This window comes from Microtus pennsylvanicus, chromosome 4, assembly GCF_037038515.1.
Source record: "Microtus pennsylvanicus isolate mMicPen1 chromosome 4, mMicPen1.hap1, whole genome shotgun sequence".
NCBI classification, from domain to species: domain Eukaryota; kingdom Metazoa; phylum Chordata; class Mammalia; order Rodentia; family Cricetidae; genus Microtus; species Microtus pennsylvanicus.
In genome coordinates, this window is record NC_134582.1 from 30,815,002 (window position 1) to 30,835,635 (window position 20,634).

General features: G+C 43.9%; 1 protein-coding gene across 2 annotated transcripts in view; it reads left to right on the forward strand.

Moving 5' to 3' along the window:
- The first annotated feature begins 1,525 nt into the window (after nucleotides 1–1,525).
- Cep120 (centrosomal protein 120) overlaps nucleotides 1,526–20,634 on the forward strand; it is a 57,040-nt gene continuing 37,931 nt past the window's right edge. Inside the window, exons 1-8 of one of the 2 annotated variants that reach the window (XM_075968658.1) lie at nucleotides 1,526–1,716; nucleotides 1,870–1,935; nucleotides 6,013–6,169; nucleotides 7,682–7,796; nucleotides 8,935–9,076; nucleotides 13,911–14,059; nucleotides 17,525–17,722; nucleotides 19,657–19,884. In XM_075968658.1, the coding sequence (XP_075824773.1) occupies nucleotides 1,887–1,935; nucleotides 6,013–6,169; nucleotides 7,682–7,796; nucleotides 8,935–9,076; nucleotides 13,911–14,059; nucleotides 17,525–17,722; nucleotides 19,657–19,884 (1,038 nt within the window). In that variant the 5' untranslated portion in view covers nucleotides 1,526–1,716; nucleotides 1,870–1,886. Of the gene's footprint in view, nucleotides 1,760–1,869; nucleotides 1,936–6,012; nucleotides 6,170–7,681; nucleotides 7,797–8,934; nucleotides 9,077–13,910; nucleotides 14,060–17,524; nucleotides 17,723–19,656; nucleotides 19,885–20,634 lie in introns of both variants that reach the window. The other variant, XM_075968659.1, reaches the window with a different exon arrangement.

Genomic DNA, 20,634 nt, shown 5'->3' on the forward strand with positions numbered 1-20,634 from the left:
ATGTGTATATGTGTGTGTGTGTGTATTCCATATGTTCAGGCGTCTGAGGAAGTCAAAAGAGGTCACTGGATCTCCATCCTGCAGGAATTACCGATAGCTGTGAGTTGCCTTCATGGGTGCTAAAAACTGAACTCAGGTCCTCTGGAAGATCAGCAAGTACTATATTAATCGTTCAGCCATCTCTCTATTCCCTCATCTTAATCATTGATTAATTTTACAGATGTTTTAGATGAGACTTTTCCGGCATTAGTGATAATCTAATCTGGGTTTTCAGCCTTGTTGGGTATCCTAAAGGAAAATAAGTGTATTGTTTTCAAATAAAAAGTTATAAATCATAAAAACTGTTTTTATAGCTATTAAGTGATGAGATTACTCATGTAAAAAGATAATCATATAGCATTTGACATCACACCTTTGATAGAAAAAACCTACTCACCTGGCCACCGTATGATCCTGCCTACTTTTAAGGCTACTTTTTGAGATCTTTCAGAAAAGAATACAGTGCCCAGCAATGCACATGAAGTTTAGTTTTGTATAAAGAGCACATTTCAGAAAAACCTCTCAGGAGTCCTGAAGGGACATTAGAGACAATCTGGTCTAGCCTCCACATCCTCTTCTTTAAGGGACAAAGAAGAGAAAGACAGAGGCGCAGAAATAGCAGCAGGGCTCAGAGATTGTTGTAACTGTTCTCCAACCGTCTCCCAGCTTTACAGAGAAGGAAAACAGCCAGAGTCAGCACACCAAGGCCCACCGCTTCGTGAGATCTCGGCTCAGCTGTTTTACTTTGTGCCCTCTTATATATATCGTGGTTTGCCTTTGATTTTTCCAAGAGAAATTCCCACAAATTTGAACGCTAAACGTATCCACGAAGGCTCCAACCCATTCAGTTTCCAGGTTTTAAGCTAGATGCAACTTTAAAATATGTCTAATCTTTCATTTAAAAAAAAAAACAAATCTTGAAAATGGGAGGAAAAATGTGGGTTTACAGCATTTCCACACGTTAACTTTCAGCCTTGATTTTGCTAATTTCCTACGTCTGGGTAGAACCTACACCTTTAAACATTCTCGCCCACGTGACAATTTTGTTTTCCTTTTGAAGAGGTATTTCTAAGGTACAGCCTATTCTGGGAGCGATTACGTCAGCGCCTGCAGTTACAGTAACTACCGTATTGACAGGACTTGCGGTCATAGGACAAATATTTAAAGAGATGCGCAAGAACAGTTTACACTCGGGTCATTAATTTCCTGTGACTTAACATGGTCAGTTGTCTTGATGTCAGGTGCCTGAGCATTAAAAAACAAACTATCGTTTTATTTCTCAGATTAAAACTGAGCATACCGTTTACAGTACGCGGCCGTCCTTCTCCTTAAAGAGAGTTTAGCTATGCAGGACCAGGAAGCATTTAGGGCAGTGGTGCGGCTGCGCAGTCTGCGGGGGTTCAACTCTCCTGCATTTCCGCAGGTGACCAGCAGGCGACGCTGCGGGCGACCTCAGTCTTGTCTCCCTAGGGCTCCGGGAAAGAGCGTCAAAGGGCGGGAGGTGAGGCGGGCTGGTGGACGTTCTATCCCCGACTGCCCTGGTCTCTATCGCCCTTTGTCCTCCAGCCTCCCCCGGGCTCTGGGCCTGCGGGCCTGGTTGCTAGGCGGAAGCGGGGCGCGGTGGCGTCCGCTGCGGCTGCCCGGGCGTTTGAAAAGCGGCTTAGCAGGCGGCAAAAGGTGCCGGGGCTGCGGGCTTGTGGGGCGCGGTCGCCGAGCCGGGGTAGGGTTAGGGCCTGGTCGGCGGCCCGGGGGAGCGGGGCCGGGCGCTGCGGAGGCTCCCGGGCCTGCGGGGTCCGGCTGCACGCCTCACGGGGGTTCCCTTCCCTGCAGACCCCGCCGCCGCGACCATGGTCTCCAAATCCGACCAGCTGCTCATCGTTGTATCCATCCTAGAAGGTGAGCGGCCTCCGGTGTTTATTTTTTCTTTTCTTCTCTCTCTCTCTCTTTTTCTTTTGCAACTGCTTTTTCCCGGACCTCAGCCGAGTAGTGTATGACCGCGGCTTTGTTAACCTTACGAACCTTGTCATCTCTGCTTTTGTGGTCCCCGAGGACTTGTTCAGTTGCATGGAGCGAGGGCTGTTAGGCAATTGATTTAAACATCTCTCTGGGGAGCGTGAGTGCTATTAGGGATAAGTGATATTTAGCGTGACTAGCCGTAGCCCCAGAGAATGTAGAAAAAAACCGATTTCCATCAGAAGCAGCCTGTCGATGGCTTTTATATACGAGCTAAAAGTGCCTGCAAAGCACGCTCGGTGCAGCAGGTCCTCGCTAATGCCATTCGTAAGAACTTTGCCATTGACTTGAGCACAAGCCCGGTACCATTTCCATGTATTGCCGAATCTGTTCCCGTTACGCGTCTTGATCGCGTACCTAGGGGACTACCGTCGGTAAGGCATTAAATGACCCTTACTTGTTCTTCGAGTGAATGACATTTGTTTATCGGGAACCTACTGAATGTCAGGCTCTGTGCTGGCAATGCAGGTGGCACTAAGTCTAGATACGGAGAGAGTTAACTGGGGAGTGTGTCACGCTGGCACAGCCTCCTCTTCTGGGGGATGTTTCCTGAGGAGATGACATTTATTTGGGTCTTAAAGGGATGGGTCAGAGGACCAAAGGCTGGGCAGATGGTCTGGCTGCAAAGCACACTTAAGGTGTGGGAAAAGGAGGCCTGCTTTGCTCTCAAACTCACACCACAAACGTTGCTTCTGTTCAGTGTAGTTAGCTGATTGCAGCATAGTGGAGGAGCTAGGAGCTGTTTGGTTAATTGGAATAAGCTGTCAGTACACGAGAAGTCATCGTGTGAGTTTATCCCCAGGTGGTGTTGGCTAGACCCCATCCCCTCAGGAGAGGTCTGCTGCTGTTGAGAAGAGGGAAGAAAAACTGGGTAAAAATGGTTTCTGAGTTTTGGAATAAGAAACTGACCAGAAACTATTAAATAATAGGGACAATTGTAATTGTTCTTTCATTGCTTAAAATCACAAGATCAAGGAGGGAGTGGTTGGCTCAAGCATTTAATCCCAGCCCTAGTGAGTTCCTTCCTTCCACAAAAACAACCAACCAAACAAACAAACAAAAAAAACCCCAAGCCCTCACAAATAAGCAACCCCCCCCAAGACTGAAATAATTTTCTTTTTCTTTTTCTTCCAGACAGGATTTCTCTATAGCTTTGGAGCCTGTCCAGGAACTAGCTCTTGCAAACCAGGCTGACCTTGAACTCACAGAGATCCACCTGCCTTTGCCTCTGCCTCAGCCTCAGCCTCCCAGAAATAATTTTCTAATTGGTTGATAGAGGCTTTTAAATTTAGAACAGGGCTTTCTCTATGAAAAAAAAATCTAGTGGTTTTCCTGCTGTTCATGATAGAAGGGTCTGTTTATTTGGCATGGACAGATTAGTGTTGTAAAACATGGTATGTTGGGCGGCATTGTGATCAAAACTTGATACAGAGCGTCAGTGTAACTTTGGCAGCAGAAGTAGTGATTGAAGTGCCTTCCGCCCAAAGCTTCAGACGATGGAGAGGTGACTAGGTAAGCCAGGGTAACAGGAATGAACGGGGTGGGAGGAGCGAAGCCAGAAGGCGACTGTGGTAGAGAAAGGTGAGTGTTTAGGAATATTGTCCTCGGTCAGAAAGAACTAGAATGAGTTGGCTCAAGGAGGTTAGAGTTGTTCTTCTGAGAGGGTTGGTGGCTGTGGTCCTAACTAAAAGGACGAGCCTGACTCATCTTAGCTTTTGGACCTGGAGTCAGGGATGTCAGTTAGGTTGCTACCACAAACACACCTAAAACTGGCATATGGTCCTCTCCTCAGCTCTGGTAGTGCTTACAGTTAAGCCAGGAGCCTGGGATTTATCAGTGTCCTCCAAAGAATCGTCACTTGTTGATTTTATTATAGGTGCTACAATCGCTCAGGTGTGCCTGGTTACACACCTTCATCACCTTGCCTGTTGTGACAGTCTCCGTTTCCTAAATGTTTTCTTTTCTTCCAGAAGCAACTACTGCCCTGAACTTCCTGACAGTGATCTTTCTGATCGACAGATCTTGTCTTAAAACCTTTCAGAGTTCCCATATGTCTGCACTCCTAGAGTAGCAAGCGTGGGCCCTTGTGGTACGACTTCTGCCCGCCTGTTTAGGTTTCCTGTGTCCCAGAACTCCAGTTAGATCGAGCTACTTAGAATTTCTTAGCTACATTTCTAGAATGTGTGTGCTCACGGTGTGCTCTGTTCCAAGATAAGAAACAAAACAAAACAAGGCTTCTGTTGTCTTACTTTACTGTGAAAAGGCTGTGGCCAAGGGCAGCTGGAGGGAGGAAAGGACTTATCTTTTCTTACACAGTCCAGTCCTAGTACGTCATTGTGGGAATCAGAGTCCCTGGAGAAAGATGCTTGCTCCCCACGGCTTCCTCAGCGTGCTCTCTTTTATACCATCCAGGACCACCTGCCCGGGGTGGTGCACCCCACATCCCAGCTGTCATTAGTCAGGAAAATATCCCACGGGCTTACCCACAGGCCAATCTATGGAAGCGTTCTCTCAACTGAGGGTCCTCTTCCCAGATGACTCCAGCTTCTGTCAAGTTGGCAAGAAACCAACCAGTTTGGAGTTTAAATAAGAGCCTCTGGCTGACGTTTTTAAAGGACACTTTCAGACGTGTTTATTTCATTTGTATCTGTGTGAGTGTATGCGCACATGCACACACCTGTTCATGGCTTTGGGGACAGAGGCCAGCTTTGGGTCACCTCAACCACTCTACCTGTTCTCTGTAAAGCTCAGAGCCAGCGAGCCTCAGTGGTCCTGTTGTCTTGCAGCTAATGTTATAGGAGCTGCGATTACAGGAAGCCTGCAGGGCTTGTGACCCCAAACCCCGGGCCTTGCGACTGAGCAGTGAATATGCTTGCTCTTTGCTGTCCCTGTCCCTCAGCTGCAGTCAGCTGCACTCAGCTCTTTTTCTTCAAACCAGAGCATTTAATTCGTGACCGATGGTTGAACTTGTCAAGGTGAACTGGATGCTGGATCAGTCTCCCTCTCAGTTTGGGTCGTGTTCTTCATGGAATCCATCCCTGGGCAGTCTCAGGCACCTCCCTGATGGAGTCCTGTACTGTTTTTGTTTTGTCTCTTACTCCAGTTTTACTTCCTCCTCCGGGGGTTAGGCCATGTTGGTCACAGGTTGACTTCCTAAGGCCCGTGGGTCACAGCAATGGCGCAGTGTGTGTCTTGCCGCAGTGCTTCCAAACACTGCAGTTACGGTTCAGCTTGCTTCTGCTGGGGCCAGAGAGGCTTTGCTTTGGTTTGGTTTGGGCTGTCATGTCATCCAGGCTCTTTGCCTCCACTTCCCCAGTGCTGGGGCTATCTATGTGTGCCACCAGCTCATCAAATCCAGCCTTTCCTGTCCATTTTATTCCTCGCCAAGTAGCTTTAATCGGGGTGAATAGCAGGGGGATGGCTGCTTACTTAATAATGGTTAAAATTCCCTCCCTATGATCCCCCTCACCAGACTAAAAAATCAACGTAATCACCTTGGCACAAGATTGTTAGGGATTCTTATTTGCCGTTTACTTTCTTCCAATTTTGAAATTTTTCTTTCCACTAGACCCTTGGTTTTCTTTTTAGGCTAAGTGCCTGTTTTCTTTTTGAAGCCACTTACTTTACCATTTGCTTTTCTTCTTTCTAATGTACTCATTTGTGGGCCACAAGCATGCTGCAGGGTCTGATCACCTGTTAGAAATGCAGGCTTTCAGGCCCACTGGATCTGCCGTGCTGATTTCCGCCCTGGTGCAGGGTCCTCAGGTGATTCATATGCACGTTAGTGTTGGAGGAGAAGTGCTCGGTGCTAAGTGACGGCTTTCAGTTTATGGAAGCAAGTGCAGGTGCATTTGGGAGTAGTGTATGCAGTGTGCAAGCCAGCTACCTGGACACGCACCAATATTTAAAAGGTGCTTTGTGATCCTGTGTGATCTGTATGTGCGCGTCTTCTCTCTTCAGGCCGCCATTTCCCCAAACGTCCAAAGCATATGCTGGTGGTAGAAGCAAAGTTTGATGGAGAGCAGCTGGCTACCGATCCTGTCGACCACACTGACCAGCCCGAATTTGCTACCGAGTTAGCCTGGGAAATCGACAGGAAAGTTCTTCATCAGCACAGGTGAGGCTCCGCTCAGTTTGTGTCAGCATCTTTGTCCTTGTTTATAGCTTTTAAGTACATCTTATAACTTCCTGATTCTGGTGCTCATCGTGTTTGCTGAGTGTGTGTTTGAGACAGACTCTCTCTCTGTTTCATTTCATGCTGCTGTGATAAAGCACCCTGGTGAATGCCCCTTAGGGAGAAAGGGAAATCCCGGGTCACAGATGTCGCTATAGGGAAGACAGGCTTGCAGGACTCGAAGCAGTCATGTTACATCAGCAGTTAAGAGCAGACAGCAATGCATTAATGTCTGCATGCGTGTGCTCAGCTCACCCTCTCCACTCTTGAACAGTTCAGGATACACTGCCTGAGGAATGGTACTGCCCACAGTGGATGAGTCTTCCCACCTCAGATGGATCTGAAGTGTAACATCATCTTTTCTTCAATGAACTTTAAGACTAGAAATAGTCAAGAACAGAAGTACTTTTATTTGTTAAATGACAAATTGTGTTTTTTAAAGCAGTTTTTTGTTTCATTTTGTTTGTTTTTTGAGACAGGGTTTCTTTGTGTAGCCTGGCTGTCCTGGAACTAGCTCTGTAGATTAGACTGACCTCATACTCACAGATATCCACCTGCCTCTATCTCCTGAGTGCTAGGATTAAAGGTGTGTGCCACCACTACCCGGTTTAAAAATATATTTCTAAAAACTGGGCATAGTATGGTTTGTTTCTAATCCCAATAGTCTGGACGTAAGGGCAAAAAGAGTTCAGGGCTGGCCTGGGCTACATAGAATTCTGTCTCAAAGGAAAAAAGAAAAGGAAAACCACCACCATCCAAACTCCCACAAATCATTTCAGTACCGATCAAGTCAGGACAGAAAATTGACAAAATTAACAGAATTCTTACTATTTTTATTGCTGGATTATACGTTGATTCTATCTGAAGGACTATTCTTAATGAATGTTAAAATGTTGTCTTTTTCCTGGCATTCAGAATATTTGATTATGCTGCGTTCTTGTACTTGTCTTAGTACCATGTGATATACTACTTTGGTTATTTAGGCTGAGAATTCCTAGGCGGATTTAGTACTACGTGGTGTTAAACAGTGACTCCATTAGCTAAGTGATGGCAGCATCTGTTCAGCTCTGCGTGACTGGACAGGGCTTCCCTGATGCACAGAGCTCACACTGTGCTGTCACTGGCGGCTCACAGAGCGCTGCCAAGATTTTATATGTGATAGTACTGTATAAGAAAGATAATTTTTTTTGTCTTTCTTAAACATTCATGATAATTTCTGACTTGCAGAAGGCCAAATACATCACAGGTGTGTAGGAAAAATTGACCTAGTTGGTGTACAGATAAGTAGATAAAAATAATGGTTATCTTCTAGTTAAAGACTCTTTTAGAAAATACAGACTAGATAATGCTTGGCCCGACAGACATGTAATCTGGATATAATAAAGTTTTTTTTAAGGCTGCTAGAAACGTAACATTAGAAAGACTCATGTATTGCTCACACACATCTTCGTGTAGGTTACAGCGCACTCCTATCAAACTGCAGTGCTTTGCCTTGGACCCTCTGTCTTCTGCCAAGGAAACCATAGGCTACATTGTTTTGGACTTAAGAACCGCTCAAGAAACAAAGCAGGTATTGTGCTTTTGATTGTGGCTTGACCATGTCTTCTGGCTGGTCTGGTCACTGGGATTCCTGAGGGTGCTGTCTTGTGGGTGGTCAGGTAGTTTAACCTACCGTGTCCTCTGAGAAGGTCTTTGTTGTCAGCATCTGCCAAGTCAATGGCTCATGAAGCACAACTTTTGGTCCTTTTCCTTGACATTTTATGCTATTTCTTAGTGGTATTTTAGTCATTGATCTATTGCTCTGAAGAGACGCTGGCAACTCTTATAAAGGAAATATCTAATCTGAGGGCTTGCTTTCAGTTTCAGAGGCTTAGTCCATCATTGCCGTGATGGGAGCATGGCAGCAAGCATGGCAGGCATGGTTCTGAGGTGTAATTGAGAGCTACTTCCTGATCCACAGACTGAGAGAAACCGGGCCTGGTGTCGGCCTTTGAAACCTTAGAGCCCACTCCCAGCGACACACTTCCTCCAACAAGGCCACACCTACTCCAATAGTGTCAAAGCTCCTAATCCTTCTAATCCTTTAAACAGTTCAACTCCCTGGTGACTAAGTATTCAAACTTAGGAGCCTATGGATGCCACTCTTATCAAACCACCACGAGTAGTAACACTTTCTTTTTTCTTAATTGATATGAAGAACAAGAAGAGACCTAATGTCAGGAGTTAAAGAAACAGATGATTAATTAGGCTTTTGTTACTAAAGGTTGTCGTGAGATTGGAGACTGAAGATGGACGTGTGTTGTTTTTTTCCCTGTGAAATATTGGAATGAGAGCAAAGAAGACAGTCTGAGGGCTTCAGTATTTTTCTCAGAGGGAAACTTAGTTGCTGGCTTCCTAAATGGGATTCATTTGTTTTGAAGAAAATATGGAAAGACATTTTGTTGTGTTCTGAGACAGGATGTTAACTTTGCAGCCTTGGTTGGTCTGGAACTCAGTGTGTGGACCAGGTTAACTTAGAACTCAGACATTTGCCTTCTCTGCCTCCCGAGTGCCGGGATTAAAGGCTGCGCCATGATATGCCTGGCCTGGCCTTTGTTTTTTAAGAGATGAAAGGTACTGAAAGGCTGTAGGGAAAGAGTGAAAACCTTAAGTAACATGCTGAGTACTTTCCCTTTAAGTTTCACCATGCCTTCTATTTTGTTATCTAGGCACCTAAGTGGTACCAGTTGCTGAGTAACAAATACACCAAGTTCAAGTCTGAGATACAGATAAGTATCACTTTGGAAACAGATACAAAGGCACAGGTGGATAGTTTTAAAGCAAAAGGAGCCCCTCCTCGGGATGGAAAAGGTTTGTTCTCCTCTGTCTCTTGTGGGTTTTTAGTTGATTTGTTTTTGTTTTATTTTGTTTTGAGACAGAGTCTCAAGTAGACCAGGCTGGTCTGGACCTCACATGTAGCTGAGGCTGGCTTTATGCTTCCATCCTCCTCCCTCTGCCTCTCTATTGTTTGGGTTATAGGTGTGTGCTGGCACATGTAGTTATGTGCATCTTCCCTTAGAGACCTTCTTGCACAAGTTCCTCTGCACTAGCACTTTAGGAAGGGTGATGTCATGGGACCTGTGTACAGGAATATAAGCTGATTTACCCTGTTTATATGCAAATATGATCTTGTGTGTAGACAGAACTTTCTGTCCCACCTGGTCCTGCAGTCGTTCAGTTTCAAAGAAACACACATTATATTAATTATATTAACATAATATAATTATTATATTACTATATATTCATTATAAACTGTTTGGCCTATTACTCAGACTTATTACTAACTAGCCCTTACAACTTAAATTAACCCATAATTCATGTCTGTGTTTAGCCATGTGGCTTGGTATCTTTTTTCAGTAAACATTCTCATCTTGCTTCCTTTGAGTCTGGCTTGCAACAGTGTCTCTGCCTTTCCTCTTCCCAGAATTCTCCCAGTCTGGTCACCCCACCTATACTTCCTTCCTGGTCAATCAGCATTTTATTAAACCAATATGAGTGACAAATCTTTACAGTGTACAAGAGAGCATTATCCCCCAGCACTTGTGAACACGTGTAACATGCAAACTTGTTTACAGAGGTTAGCTCTTATTTAAAAATCTTAGAATCTGGGAAAGCGTTTGTTTCTAAACTTGAACAGAGAATTTTGTCCTTTAAAAATTGTTACTTAGAAACATTTTCTTTCCAGGATGAGCGTAGAAAAGCTCTCAACTATAGTATGTTTATTATTTAGCTGTAGTTTATCAAAGCCTAATACATGTTTTAAATTTAAATTTATTTATTTATTTAGAATCAGAATCTCACCTTGTAGCCCTGGCTGGACGGAACTTGCTATGTAGACCAGGCTGGCCTCAAACCTACTGAGATCTGCCTGTCTTTGCCTCTACCCTTGCCTCCTGAGGGCTGGGATTAGAGACATATACCAGCACACCCGGCACCCTTATAGAGCACTTTTAACATCATAGCAGAGTTGGGGAGTGCAGAATGTTCCTGTGTATGGACCCTCAGGATAACTCATTCACGACAACTCAGCACTCGATTGTTGGTGCAGTTGATGAAACGTCATTGGTACATTCTCACCAGAAGTCTCTGTGTGTGTGTGTGGTTTGTGTATTCCATGTGTGCCTGGTGCTAGTGGAAGTTAGAGGGTGTTGGATCCCCTGGAACTGGATTTACAGTTATGAGCTGCCACTTAGGTGCTGGGAACTGAACCCTAGTCCTCTTCAAGAGCAGCCAGTGCTCTTAAATGCGGAGCCATCTCTCCGACCTGGATTTTACTTTTGGCAGTGTCTGTTCTTTGGGTTTTAGTAACTGCATGCTAAGTCGGTGGGTTTTGGTTCATATCCCATGAAGTTGCACTCAGAAGAGATTCACTGTTATTGGTGTCCTTTGAGCTCTGCCTGTTCACCCTTCCCTTCCCTCAGGTCCCTGGTCATGTTTAGGTACATCCAGAAAACTCATGTGATGGATGCTTGATCTCCAAAGTCCTGAAGGAAATTGGAGCTGGGCCCTTTGAGAACAGACTGCTGCAGGGCTCTGCTGTATGAACAACGGATTCTGTTCGTGACCATTGGATTCCTGTGTCACCAGGGGGGTGGGTTAGTGAGCCTTAGAGTGGGGCTGTTTTTGAAGTCACTTCTGCTGTCACGAACTCCTTCCCAGTACTCTGCCTGAAGAATCCCCATTAATAAGGGTCTTAGTTTAAAAAAAAAATCTCATGTCTTCCTGCCATGAGCATTGTCAGGCATTTTTTTTCTAACTTCTCTAGTCTCAAGTACAGTGATCCAGTAACAGCAGGTGTACTAGGACAGCTCCGATGTTTCTTGCTGTCTGTGTGGCTGTCTCTCATATCATACACTGGAATCATATTTTCTGGCACAGGGAGATAATCTGGTTTTTATCTTTTTTTTTTTTTTTTCGAGACAGGGTTTCTCCGTAGCTTTTTTTTGGTTCCTGTCCTGGAACTAGCTCTTGTAGACCAGGCTGGCCTCAAACTCACAGAGATCCGCCTGCCTCTGCCTCCCGAGTGCTGGGATTAAAGGCGTGCTCTACCACCGCCCGGCTGGTTTTTATCTTGTACTGCCTGTGTTTCAGCTCTCAGTTCAGCCATTTCTCTAAGGATCTCCACTTCCTTTTACTAAGAAAATGTTTAGAGGTAAAAGCTCAGGTATTAGGCATGCTAATTTTGTTATTAGGCTGCTATTTTGTTATTGCTCTCAGACCCATTTTGTGGGCTAAGTTATGTAATGTGTATACATGCATTTAATACACATACACATGTGCATTTGTTTGAATACGTAAATAGTCTTAGTCTGTGCTGCTGGAACAGAATATGGACTGGGTAATTTCTCACATTTCTGAAGGCTTGGAAGGCTGCAAAAATACCAGCATCTGATGGGGATTATTGATGTTCTTCATATGACAGTCACAGGCAGGCAGGAAATGCACCCCCTCTGCCAAGCCCTTTTATGAACACAGCTAGTTCCATTCTTGAAGGAGCTGTCTTGACTTCTCCATCTCATTACTTTTCCAAAGATTTGTTTATTTTTCTGTGTGTGAGTGTCTGCCTGCATGTTTGTGTGTGAATGTTAGCTTGCATGCATGTGTGTCAGTGTTTGCATGCATGTATGTATGTGCAGTGTTCTTCGTTTTCAGAAGAGTGCTTCGGATCCCCCAGAAGTGGAGTTATAGACGGTTGTGATACGACCTGAATTCAGGTCCTCTGCAAGAACAGCCAATATTCTTAACCAGTGAGCTGTCTCTTGAGACTGAGACTGTGATCTTAATACCATTATCACAGTCATCATTAAGTTTCAACTCCTGAATTTTGGAAGAGATACACATGAACTATAACTTACATAATACCTTTTTGTATATATTTATTCATATGTTTTTAATATTGCATAGCTTGTATTCAAATTGAAACTTTTAATTCCTTTCTGTGTCATAAGATTCATCCTCATTTTTCTTTATTTCCAAACATACAGGTTGTCACTTTGATTGTGCTTTCTTTCTATTTGATTGTGCTTTCTTTCTATGTTTTGAGACAGTCTTGCAGTGTGGTATGCACTGTGTAGCTCAGGCTGGCCACAGATTTGTAGCAGTTCTGCTTCGGCGTCCTAGTGTTGGGGTTAGAGCGTGAGCCGCTGTGCTCAGCCAGAGAAGCCTGTTCTCAGTTCTGTGTTACCTCCTTAGCTCTGTGGGCTTCTCTCACCATGGCTACCCTAGTCAGAGTGCTTCATGTGTCCAGTAGTGCTAAGTGCTTTGCTTTCAGCGTTTAATTTGATCTTCAACAACCACATAAAAGCTTTGTGGAAGGGAAAAACAAAGACTGAAGAACATACAGTTTTCTGATACAACTAAAAGACCCTGGGATTGGAATTTCAGCGTTTGGCTAAGTGTCTGTGCTCTTAATCATGGGCCATTCTCAGCCAGTGCTGAGTAAACACACTCCTTTGGGGTGGGCCCCTAGAGGAGAGGCCTGCTTGCGAATGGTCTGAGAACATAGGTTTTCATCGGCCATGAGACATTCCCCCCTGTGAGTGCCCACTTTCCTGCGTTCCCCAGCACTATTACCTAATTTTAGTTTGTGACCATCTTGCTCTTTTCCTTCTTTAATCAGTTTACAAGTTTCTTAACACTATCTAATTTTTTCGCACTAACCCGCATTTGACTGGGATGGTCTCTTCTCAAAAGTTTTTGATGGTTTTCCCATACTCGTAAAGAACAAAACCATAAAAATTATGTGAGCAAACTCAGTGTGCCAAGCTCTGTCCTCATGTCTCCATAGCTCTTTCTGTAGTCAGTCCTCACCCGGGGATCTGTCTCTCCTGCTCAGTTCTTTGTTCTTGTATTAATAGTGGGCACTGCACATGCTCGGCAGGTGTCCTGCTGGCGAGCTGTGTCCTCAGCCCAGGTTTTGTATTTTTTTGTTTTAAGACATTTTCTTAGTTGCTCAGGCTGGCTTTAAACTAGCCCTGTGGCTCAGGCAGGCAGGCCTTGGATATGGAGTCCTTTTGCTCCCTCCATATCTGGGATTCTAAGCTACTTCACGAGGCTTCCTCAACCTTCATTTCTCTGGCTTTGTTAACTTGCCTGTGCTGGCTCTGTTACATACTGCCCTCTGCATGGAGCATGCCTTCCAGTCCTGTGGTCTCTGTTCATTTACCCAGCCCTCAGCCAAGTCTAGCATACTCTTCACTCCACAGTGCACAGTTGATAAAGAAATGAGCTGTACATTTCTTCTCTGTGTGATCCATTAAGTGACTTAAAAAACACTTTACTTCAGAATACTGTTTTTATGTACAGAAAAATAAAATTAAAGCTTCCTAGAGGAAGCCTTTTGAAATACTGTGTCCATGAAAATGGCCAATTTCTTAATTAAATAAGTAGAACAAGCTTTTAAATGTTTCTGATGGGCCAGGCACTGTGAGACGGACCTGTGATCCTAGCACACATGAGGTTGAGACAGAATGATTGTGAATTCAAGGCCATGTTAGTCTATATAATAAGTTCTGGGCCAGATTGGGTAACATAGTAAATTTTGAACAAAACTGGGCTATATCACAAGATCTTATCTAAAAATAATGAAACAAAATAGTTATGGGAAATTACAGTCTAGTATAATTTTGTTTTTTTATCTGTAAAGTTCCTGCTGGCCTGTCTGGAGTTGACCCGAAGGACATTGTTGCTGTGTTGAATGAGGAGGGAGGCTACCATCAGATTGGACCAGCAGAGTATTGTACTGACCCCTTTATTCTGTCAGTGACCATAGCGTTTGCCACCCAGCTGGAGCAGGTACGGTACCCCTCAGATTAATGATTTTATCAGGAGTTTGAAATCAGGTTTGACCTCTGTGAACAGTTGTATTCACATGTGCAAACCCACATAGACAAACACTTCTCACACATGCTCAAATAAATACAAAAGTCTTTTAAACTGTTTCATGCTAGCAAACATTTTTTGCTATAGATTTTGATATGTTTCAATATGTTGGCAGCAGCAGAGACTGACCATCAGGCAGCGTTTGTACTTGTGATGAAAGGGACTTCTACATTTGCTTTTTTTTTTTTGAGACACGGTTTCTCTGTGTAACTTTGGACCCTGTCCTGGAACTCATTTTGAAGACCAGTTTGGCCTCGAAGATCTGCCTGGGTTCAAAAGCCTGTGTCACCACCGCCTGGCTACATTTGCTTTGTTGAACAATAGACTATTTGAAGAAATTAGCAATGCCAGGAACACTTGGGCCGGGGATTGCATTTTACTTTGTTTATATCATCACAAGCGTTGGCCTATCGTCAGGGGCGCTAGTAGAGGATAAGGTGTTCTGTCAGAATCAGAGGACTTTCTTACACTCAGCAGAGTGGACAACAGAAAATTTGGTTTATTCTCTTCAGCCTTTCTTACCCATCCTTAGTTACTTTTCTATTCTGTGATAAAACCGTGAGCAAGGCACCTTACAGAAGAGGGTTTATTTGGGTTTAAAGTTCCAGAGGGATAGGAGGCCATCGTGGCAGGGGGACATGAGAGGAAGTGCCAGGTCTGCTGGTAGGAAGCAGATTGGTGACTTTTATGCACAGGAACAGGGAAAAGGTGGTTGTGCCTGCTCCCTGGCTACCTTGTTTCCAGTTGGGTGACTCTAAGGTGTTGAGTGTCTTCTCTCAGCACTTACTCAAAGGCAGGGAGATTGCATCTAGACAAACAAGCTTGCCTTTGCAGAGGCCGAGCAGCCGCTGAGGAAGGTTATGCCGAGATCTCACAGGATCGTAGAGGGCGGCTGCTTCAGGACTGGATGACTAATCGTCCTTCCTTCTTAAAGTCTTGGAAGCTTTGAATAAACCTCAGTGTCTCTGAATTCTAGAATGTTAAAAAATCTCATTCTCTGCCTGTGGTAGAAATTACTTGGAAGTTAAATATACTATGAAATATATAAAAGCTGCCATAATACATTTTTATCTTTTTTTCATCAGTGAAAGAAAGTAAATACTTCTTCACTTAACTAAACTCCCCTGAGGTAATCGTAGCACTTGGGAGGCTGAGGCAAAGTTGAGACCAGCCTGGGGCTGCATGAGAACCTTGAAGGGCCTCTAGCCAGCACAAGCATGGCAAACACGGCCCTGGTGGCAGGCCTTGCCCTTCTCCTCTGTCCCCCCCCCCCCCCCCCGCGTTGTTAAAAACCATTAGATTAATTCCTAAAGCTGCCTACCAAGGTCTGTTTCCTTATCTGGTCACTTTGTCCTCTTAAACTGACTACCAAGGTCCAGCTATCAAAGTATTGAAGCCCAGCAATCAGAAGCCCCCTCTGGCTGACCTAATTAACATGCACATTTAAAATCAAACCCCTCATCCTAATGTGGGGTTTCCCTTTTCCCTTTATAAATCACCGTTTGCCTGTGTGCTTTGTCCCATCTCTGTTCCTCTGGGAGAAATACCCTGCTCCTCTCCCTGTTCCCTTCCGTTTCTCCCTTGTCTTCCATCTCCCATCTTTGTGTCTTATTTCATGCCCTTTGTCCCTCTGTGGCAATTCTCCTTTGTGCTGAGAACTTGGTTTGGGGTCCTGAGCTAATATTGATCCCTTCAATCTCAGGAAACAAAAAATGAGAAGGATGATGTTTTCTCTCTTATAAACAAAAATACCATCTTTTAGCCACAAAAGTTAGCGCTAAAAGGTGACATTCCTATTACATTATGCAGCTACCAATGGTTTGGTCTTAAAGCTGTTTCTTGTTGTTTGTTTTTAAATAAAGGACATGAACTAAGATGTTTATATATTGACTAGTTTGGATTGGATTAAGGCTTTTAACATTTTCTCATTTATACAGTGCCACTTTTGCTAGAATAAGAATCAGATATAAAGTATATGATAATAAGAAAAGCTTAATTTAAAATACTTGACTCCTTTCAAAAATAACTTCTACATGTTCATGTTGAATGAAATGAGAACCTGAAAACAAGTCTTTTGTCTCTTTGGACTTTTCTTTTGTTAAATTAATTAATTGATTATTTAGTGTCTCTTGTTGCCCATGATGGCCTCAAACTCAGTGTGCAGTTGAGGATGTCCTTGAACTCTTGACACTCCTGCCCTCACCATCAAGTATTGGAATTACAGGCTTGCCTTACAACTTATTTGCACATTTAAAAAAAATCAAGTTGGGTAACTGGGTGTAGTGACACATGTCTTTAATCCCAATATTAGGGAGGCAGAGGCAGGCACATCTCTCGAGTTCAAGGCAGCCTGATCTACATAGGAAGTTGTAGCCCAGCCAGCACTGCATAGTGAGACTCTGCCTGCCCCATCCCCCAAAAAGATTAGGGGCTGGAGAAATGGGTCAGTTGTTAAGGAGACTCACAACTGCCTATGATTCCAATCCAGGGAATCCATTGTCATTTTCTGGCATCCATGGGCATTGACTACAAATGGTGCATTTACATACATGTAGGTAAAACACTCACACACATAAGGTGAAAGTAAATAAATCATTTAAAAATTAATCAACTTAGTAATTTGGTGTTGTGAGGAGCTGTGGACTGTGTTTCTGGCACCTGGCCGCCTGCACGGCTAGCTTTATACCCGAAATAATTACATGGAATCTGTATTCTTTTAAACACTGCTTGGCCCATTAGTTATAACCTCTTATTGGCTAGCTCTTCCATATTGATCTGTGTATTCTGTGTAGCCCACGAGGTGGCTTACCAGGGAAGATCTTAACCTGCGGCTGTGTCGGGTGGGAGAATCATGGCGACTGCCTGACTCGGCTTCTTTCTCCCAGCATTTTGTTCTGTCTACTCCGCCTACCTATTTTTTTGTCCTATCAGGCCAAGCAGTTTTCTTTACTAGTTAACCAATGAAAGCAACAGATAAGATACAAAACCCACCTCCATCAATTTGGGAGCAGTTAGAGAAGTAAGCAGTATGACTCATGCCTAAAACCCACCACTCGGGAGGCTGAGGCTGGAGGATTGTGAGTTTCAGAGCAGCTTGTGACCATATCTCACAAAGAACCAAAACTGGGGCTGTGGCTCAGGTGTAAAGCACTTACCTAGCATCTCTAAGACTTTTAGTTTGGCTCCCAGCAGCACCATTGAAAGAAACCACCAGCCAGAAAGAAAGAGGGAAAAAAGGTAATTTGGCAGAGACTTTGAAATTTTGTATGGTTAATTTTAAGACTTGAAATTAACATTCTTGGAAAGATTTTTTAGAGTACAGCGGACACCTGTGGAGTGCCCTAGATTCTAATGTTCTTCTTTTCCTTACATGTTTAGTTAATTCCATGTACCATGAAGCTTCCAGAAAGGCAACCTGAATTTTTCTTTTACTATTCTTTACTGGGAAATGATGTTACAAATGAGCCGTTCAACGATTTGATCAACCCAAACTTTGAGCCCGAGAGAGCGTCTGTTCGCATACGCAGCAATGTAGAGGTTCTGCGTGTGTACCTGGCTCTCCATTCGAAACTGCAGGTCAGTGCCTCAGCAAATTGTTTCCTATTGGAGATGTTTTTAAAGCATTAAACATAAAGTTGAGCTTAGCCCTAACCTGTATTGTGTTTTAGTAGCAGAGATGGTTTTGCTTTAATTTTTTAGGTATTAAGTCATGAAGTCATTGAAATCACAGTTGCCTCACAATTTATGGAGTTAACACATTACTACCCAGTTACTAAGAGATAAATCGGTTATCAGTGTTACATAATAAGAGGTAGTTACTTAAAGCTAATTGAGCCTGTGCCTGTAGGCAGAGTGTTTATATTATTAGTGGAGGTGGTAGCTGTCTGTACACAGATTGATTCTTTTTTTCTTTTAATATTATGTGCATTGGTGTTTTGCCTGCATGCAGGTTTGTGTGAGGGTGCAGGATCCCCCGGAATTGGAGTTGTAGACATTTGGAGCTGCCATGTGGGTGCTGGCAGTTGAACCCGAGCCCTTTGGGAGCGCAACCAGTGCTCTTAACCTCTGAGCCATTTCTTCACCCCTCACAGATTGATTCTTGGTGGCAGAATTTACATTTTTATAAAAACCTGCCCACAAGTGTTTTTCTATAAGTACATTTCATTTGGATCCTGTTTAAATACAGATCTTGAGAGTAGTAGAAGTCACTCGGCTCTGTTTTATGGCTGTTGGCTTTTGATCAAACAGGTGAGTAGGGTATGCGATCCATGCATAGTTACATAGCCATTTATAAAGCCTCAGCTGTTAGACTCTATTCTGGGTGGCTCATGAGAAGAGGCATTACATGTTAGGGTACTAAACCTTAAAGATGGTTCTGTTAAACCCAAGATATCTGGAAGACTAGAGACTGTATAAAATATTAAAATTTGAGAAAAAGCACTTTTAGTTTTATTCTGTATCATAGTCTTACCAAGACCTTTGACTTACCTGCTTCTAATGACCATTGAAGTTATAAAGATGCTTTGTTTGGGAGCTGGAGTGGTTAAGAATGTTTCTCAGCTGTGAGCTGCCTGGAACTGCAGCTCCGGGAGACCCCATGTCGTCTTCTAGACTCAGCACATGCACTCACGTGCGCACATACCCACACACAGACACACTCATGTTTGAAAATATTTTGTTTTTGGCGTATGGCCGGTGAGGTTGCTCAGAGAGAAATGTTTCTCCTCTGAAGCCTGGCATCCAGATTTAAATCCCCGGAACCTACATAAAGGTAGAACAAGAGGTGTCTCCATGAAACTTTCCTCTGCCCTCATATACCCACATATATATCACACATGTGTGTGTGGGCACACACACTAACAATGAATAAATTAAAAAAAAATCATTCAGTAACATTGACTCCATAATAGTCCAGTAGTGACTTTATTTCTACTCTTCAGAAGATGCTAACCTAGATGAGAGATGGCTTGTGGCTAGAAGCATTTGCTTTGCCACACAATCATGAAGACCCATGTTTGGGTCTCAGCTCCCAGATAGGCCATTAGTGGTTTCACACCCTGTAATTTTACCATGGGGGTGGGCACAGGATGACCGCTATGGCCTGCTGGCTGCTAGCCTCACCAAAAACATGAGCTCCAAGTTCAAGGAGAGACCTTGCCTCAAAAGAACATGGTGGAAGTTGAAGGTGGATGCAGTTGCACTCATGTACCCACACAAAGGGGTGGCCCTCCACACACTCAGAACGAGAAACGGTGTTTCACAAAAGAAGTTAAACCCGCTAACACAAGACTGAGATGCAGGCCGGTTATGGTTGCACGCATCTGTGTTACCACCCTCAGGAGACAGAAGCAGGAGGACCAGTGTTAATCGTCATCACTTGAAGTGATTTTGTGAAGGTCAGTGAGTAGCCCACTTCCTGCTCTCATTCTGTGACCTGTTTTAAAGTTTATGGCATTTAGGAAAAGGGGAAAATATAAAGCAATGTTTTGATTTTTTTCCTCTCATAATAGATTCATCTCTGCTGTGGAGATCAGTCACTTGGAAGCACAGAAATACCTTTAAATGGCTTACTGAAGAAGGGCAGTACAGAAATCAACCAGCATCCAGTCACAGTCGAGGGTGCATTTACCCTTGACCCTCCCAACCGAGCCAAGCAGAAGCTTGCGCCTGTTCCTCTGGAGCTGGCCCCGACTGTGGGTGTGTCAGTGGCTCTGCAGAGAGAAGGCATCGATTCCCAGGCAGGTGGTGACTCTGCTTTCGTTCGTCACTTTCCCCACTGTCACTCATGATTACACACTTGAACCTTTGTACAATTCCTTGGCATACAAGTCTTTGATTCTTCACTGGCGCCCTCATTTTACTGTATCTTCTTTCCGCATCAACTTTCGGAAAGCATGGTGACTCTGCTTGGCAGTTTGTGACTGTGCATAGGGACAGTCTTCTGTAGTGGAAATCATGTCTTCTGCTCCCAGCTTAGAGCTATTTACTGTGCCAGACAGCAGCCAGTGAGGGGAGGCGTGTGGTCTGGAGCCTGCAGTAATGCTCCTTTGCTGGGCTAGCCTCGGCTACAGTGTGAGCTTTGTTCTCTCCTTGACTCTTTTCTTTTCTCCTTTCTTTCTTTCTTTCTTTCTTTCTTTCTTTCTTTCTTTCTTTCTTTCTTTCTTTCTTTCCCCCTCCCTCCCTCCCTTCCTCCCTTCCTCCCTCCCCCTCTCTCTTTCTTTTTAATTTACCCAAATGAACTTTATTGTGTCTATCCGTATAAACAACTATATTGTTCTTTCAAAGAATTTATATGTAGGTTACATATAACCTATATTGCCTATAAAGACAGGAAAAGTGAAATGAGAGTTTAAAAAGTGTGCACATGTAAAGAGAAGAAGGGTGGAGAGGGAGAAAAGAGTGGGAGAATGTCACCCCAGATATCTGGGTTTGCTGCCATTGCTTGTCTAGGTAGGAGTAACTGTTCCTGGGGTCACATTGTAGGCCTC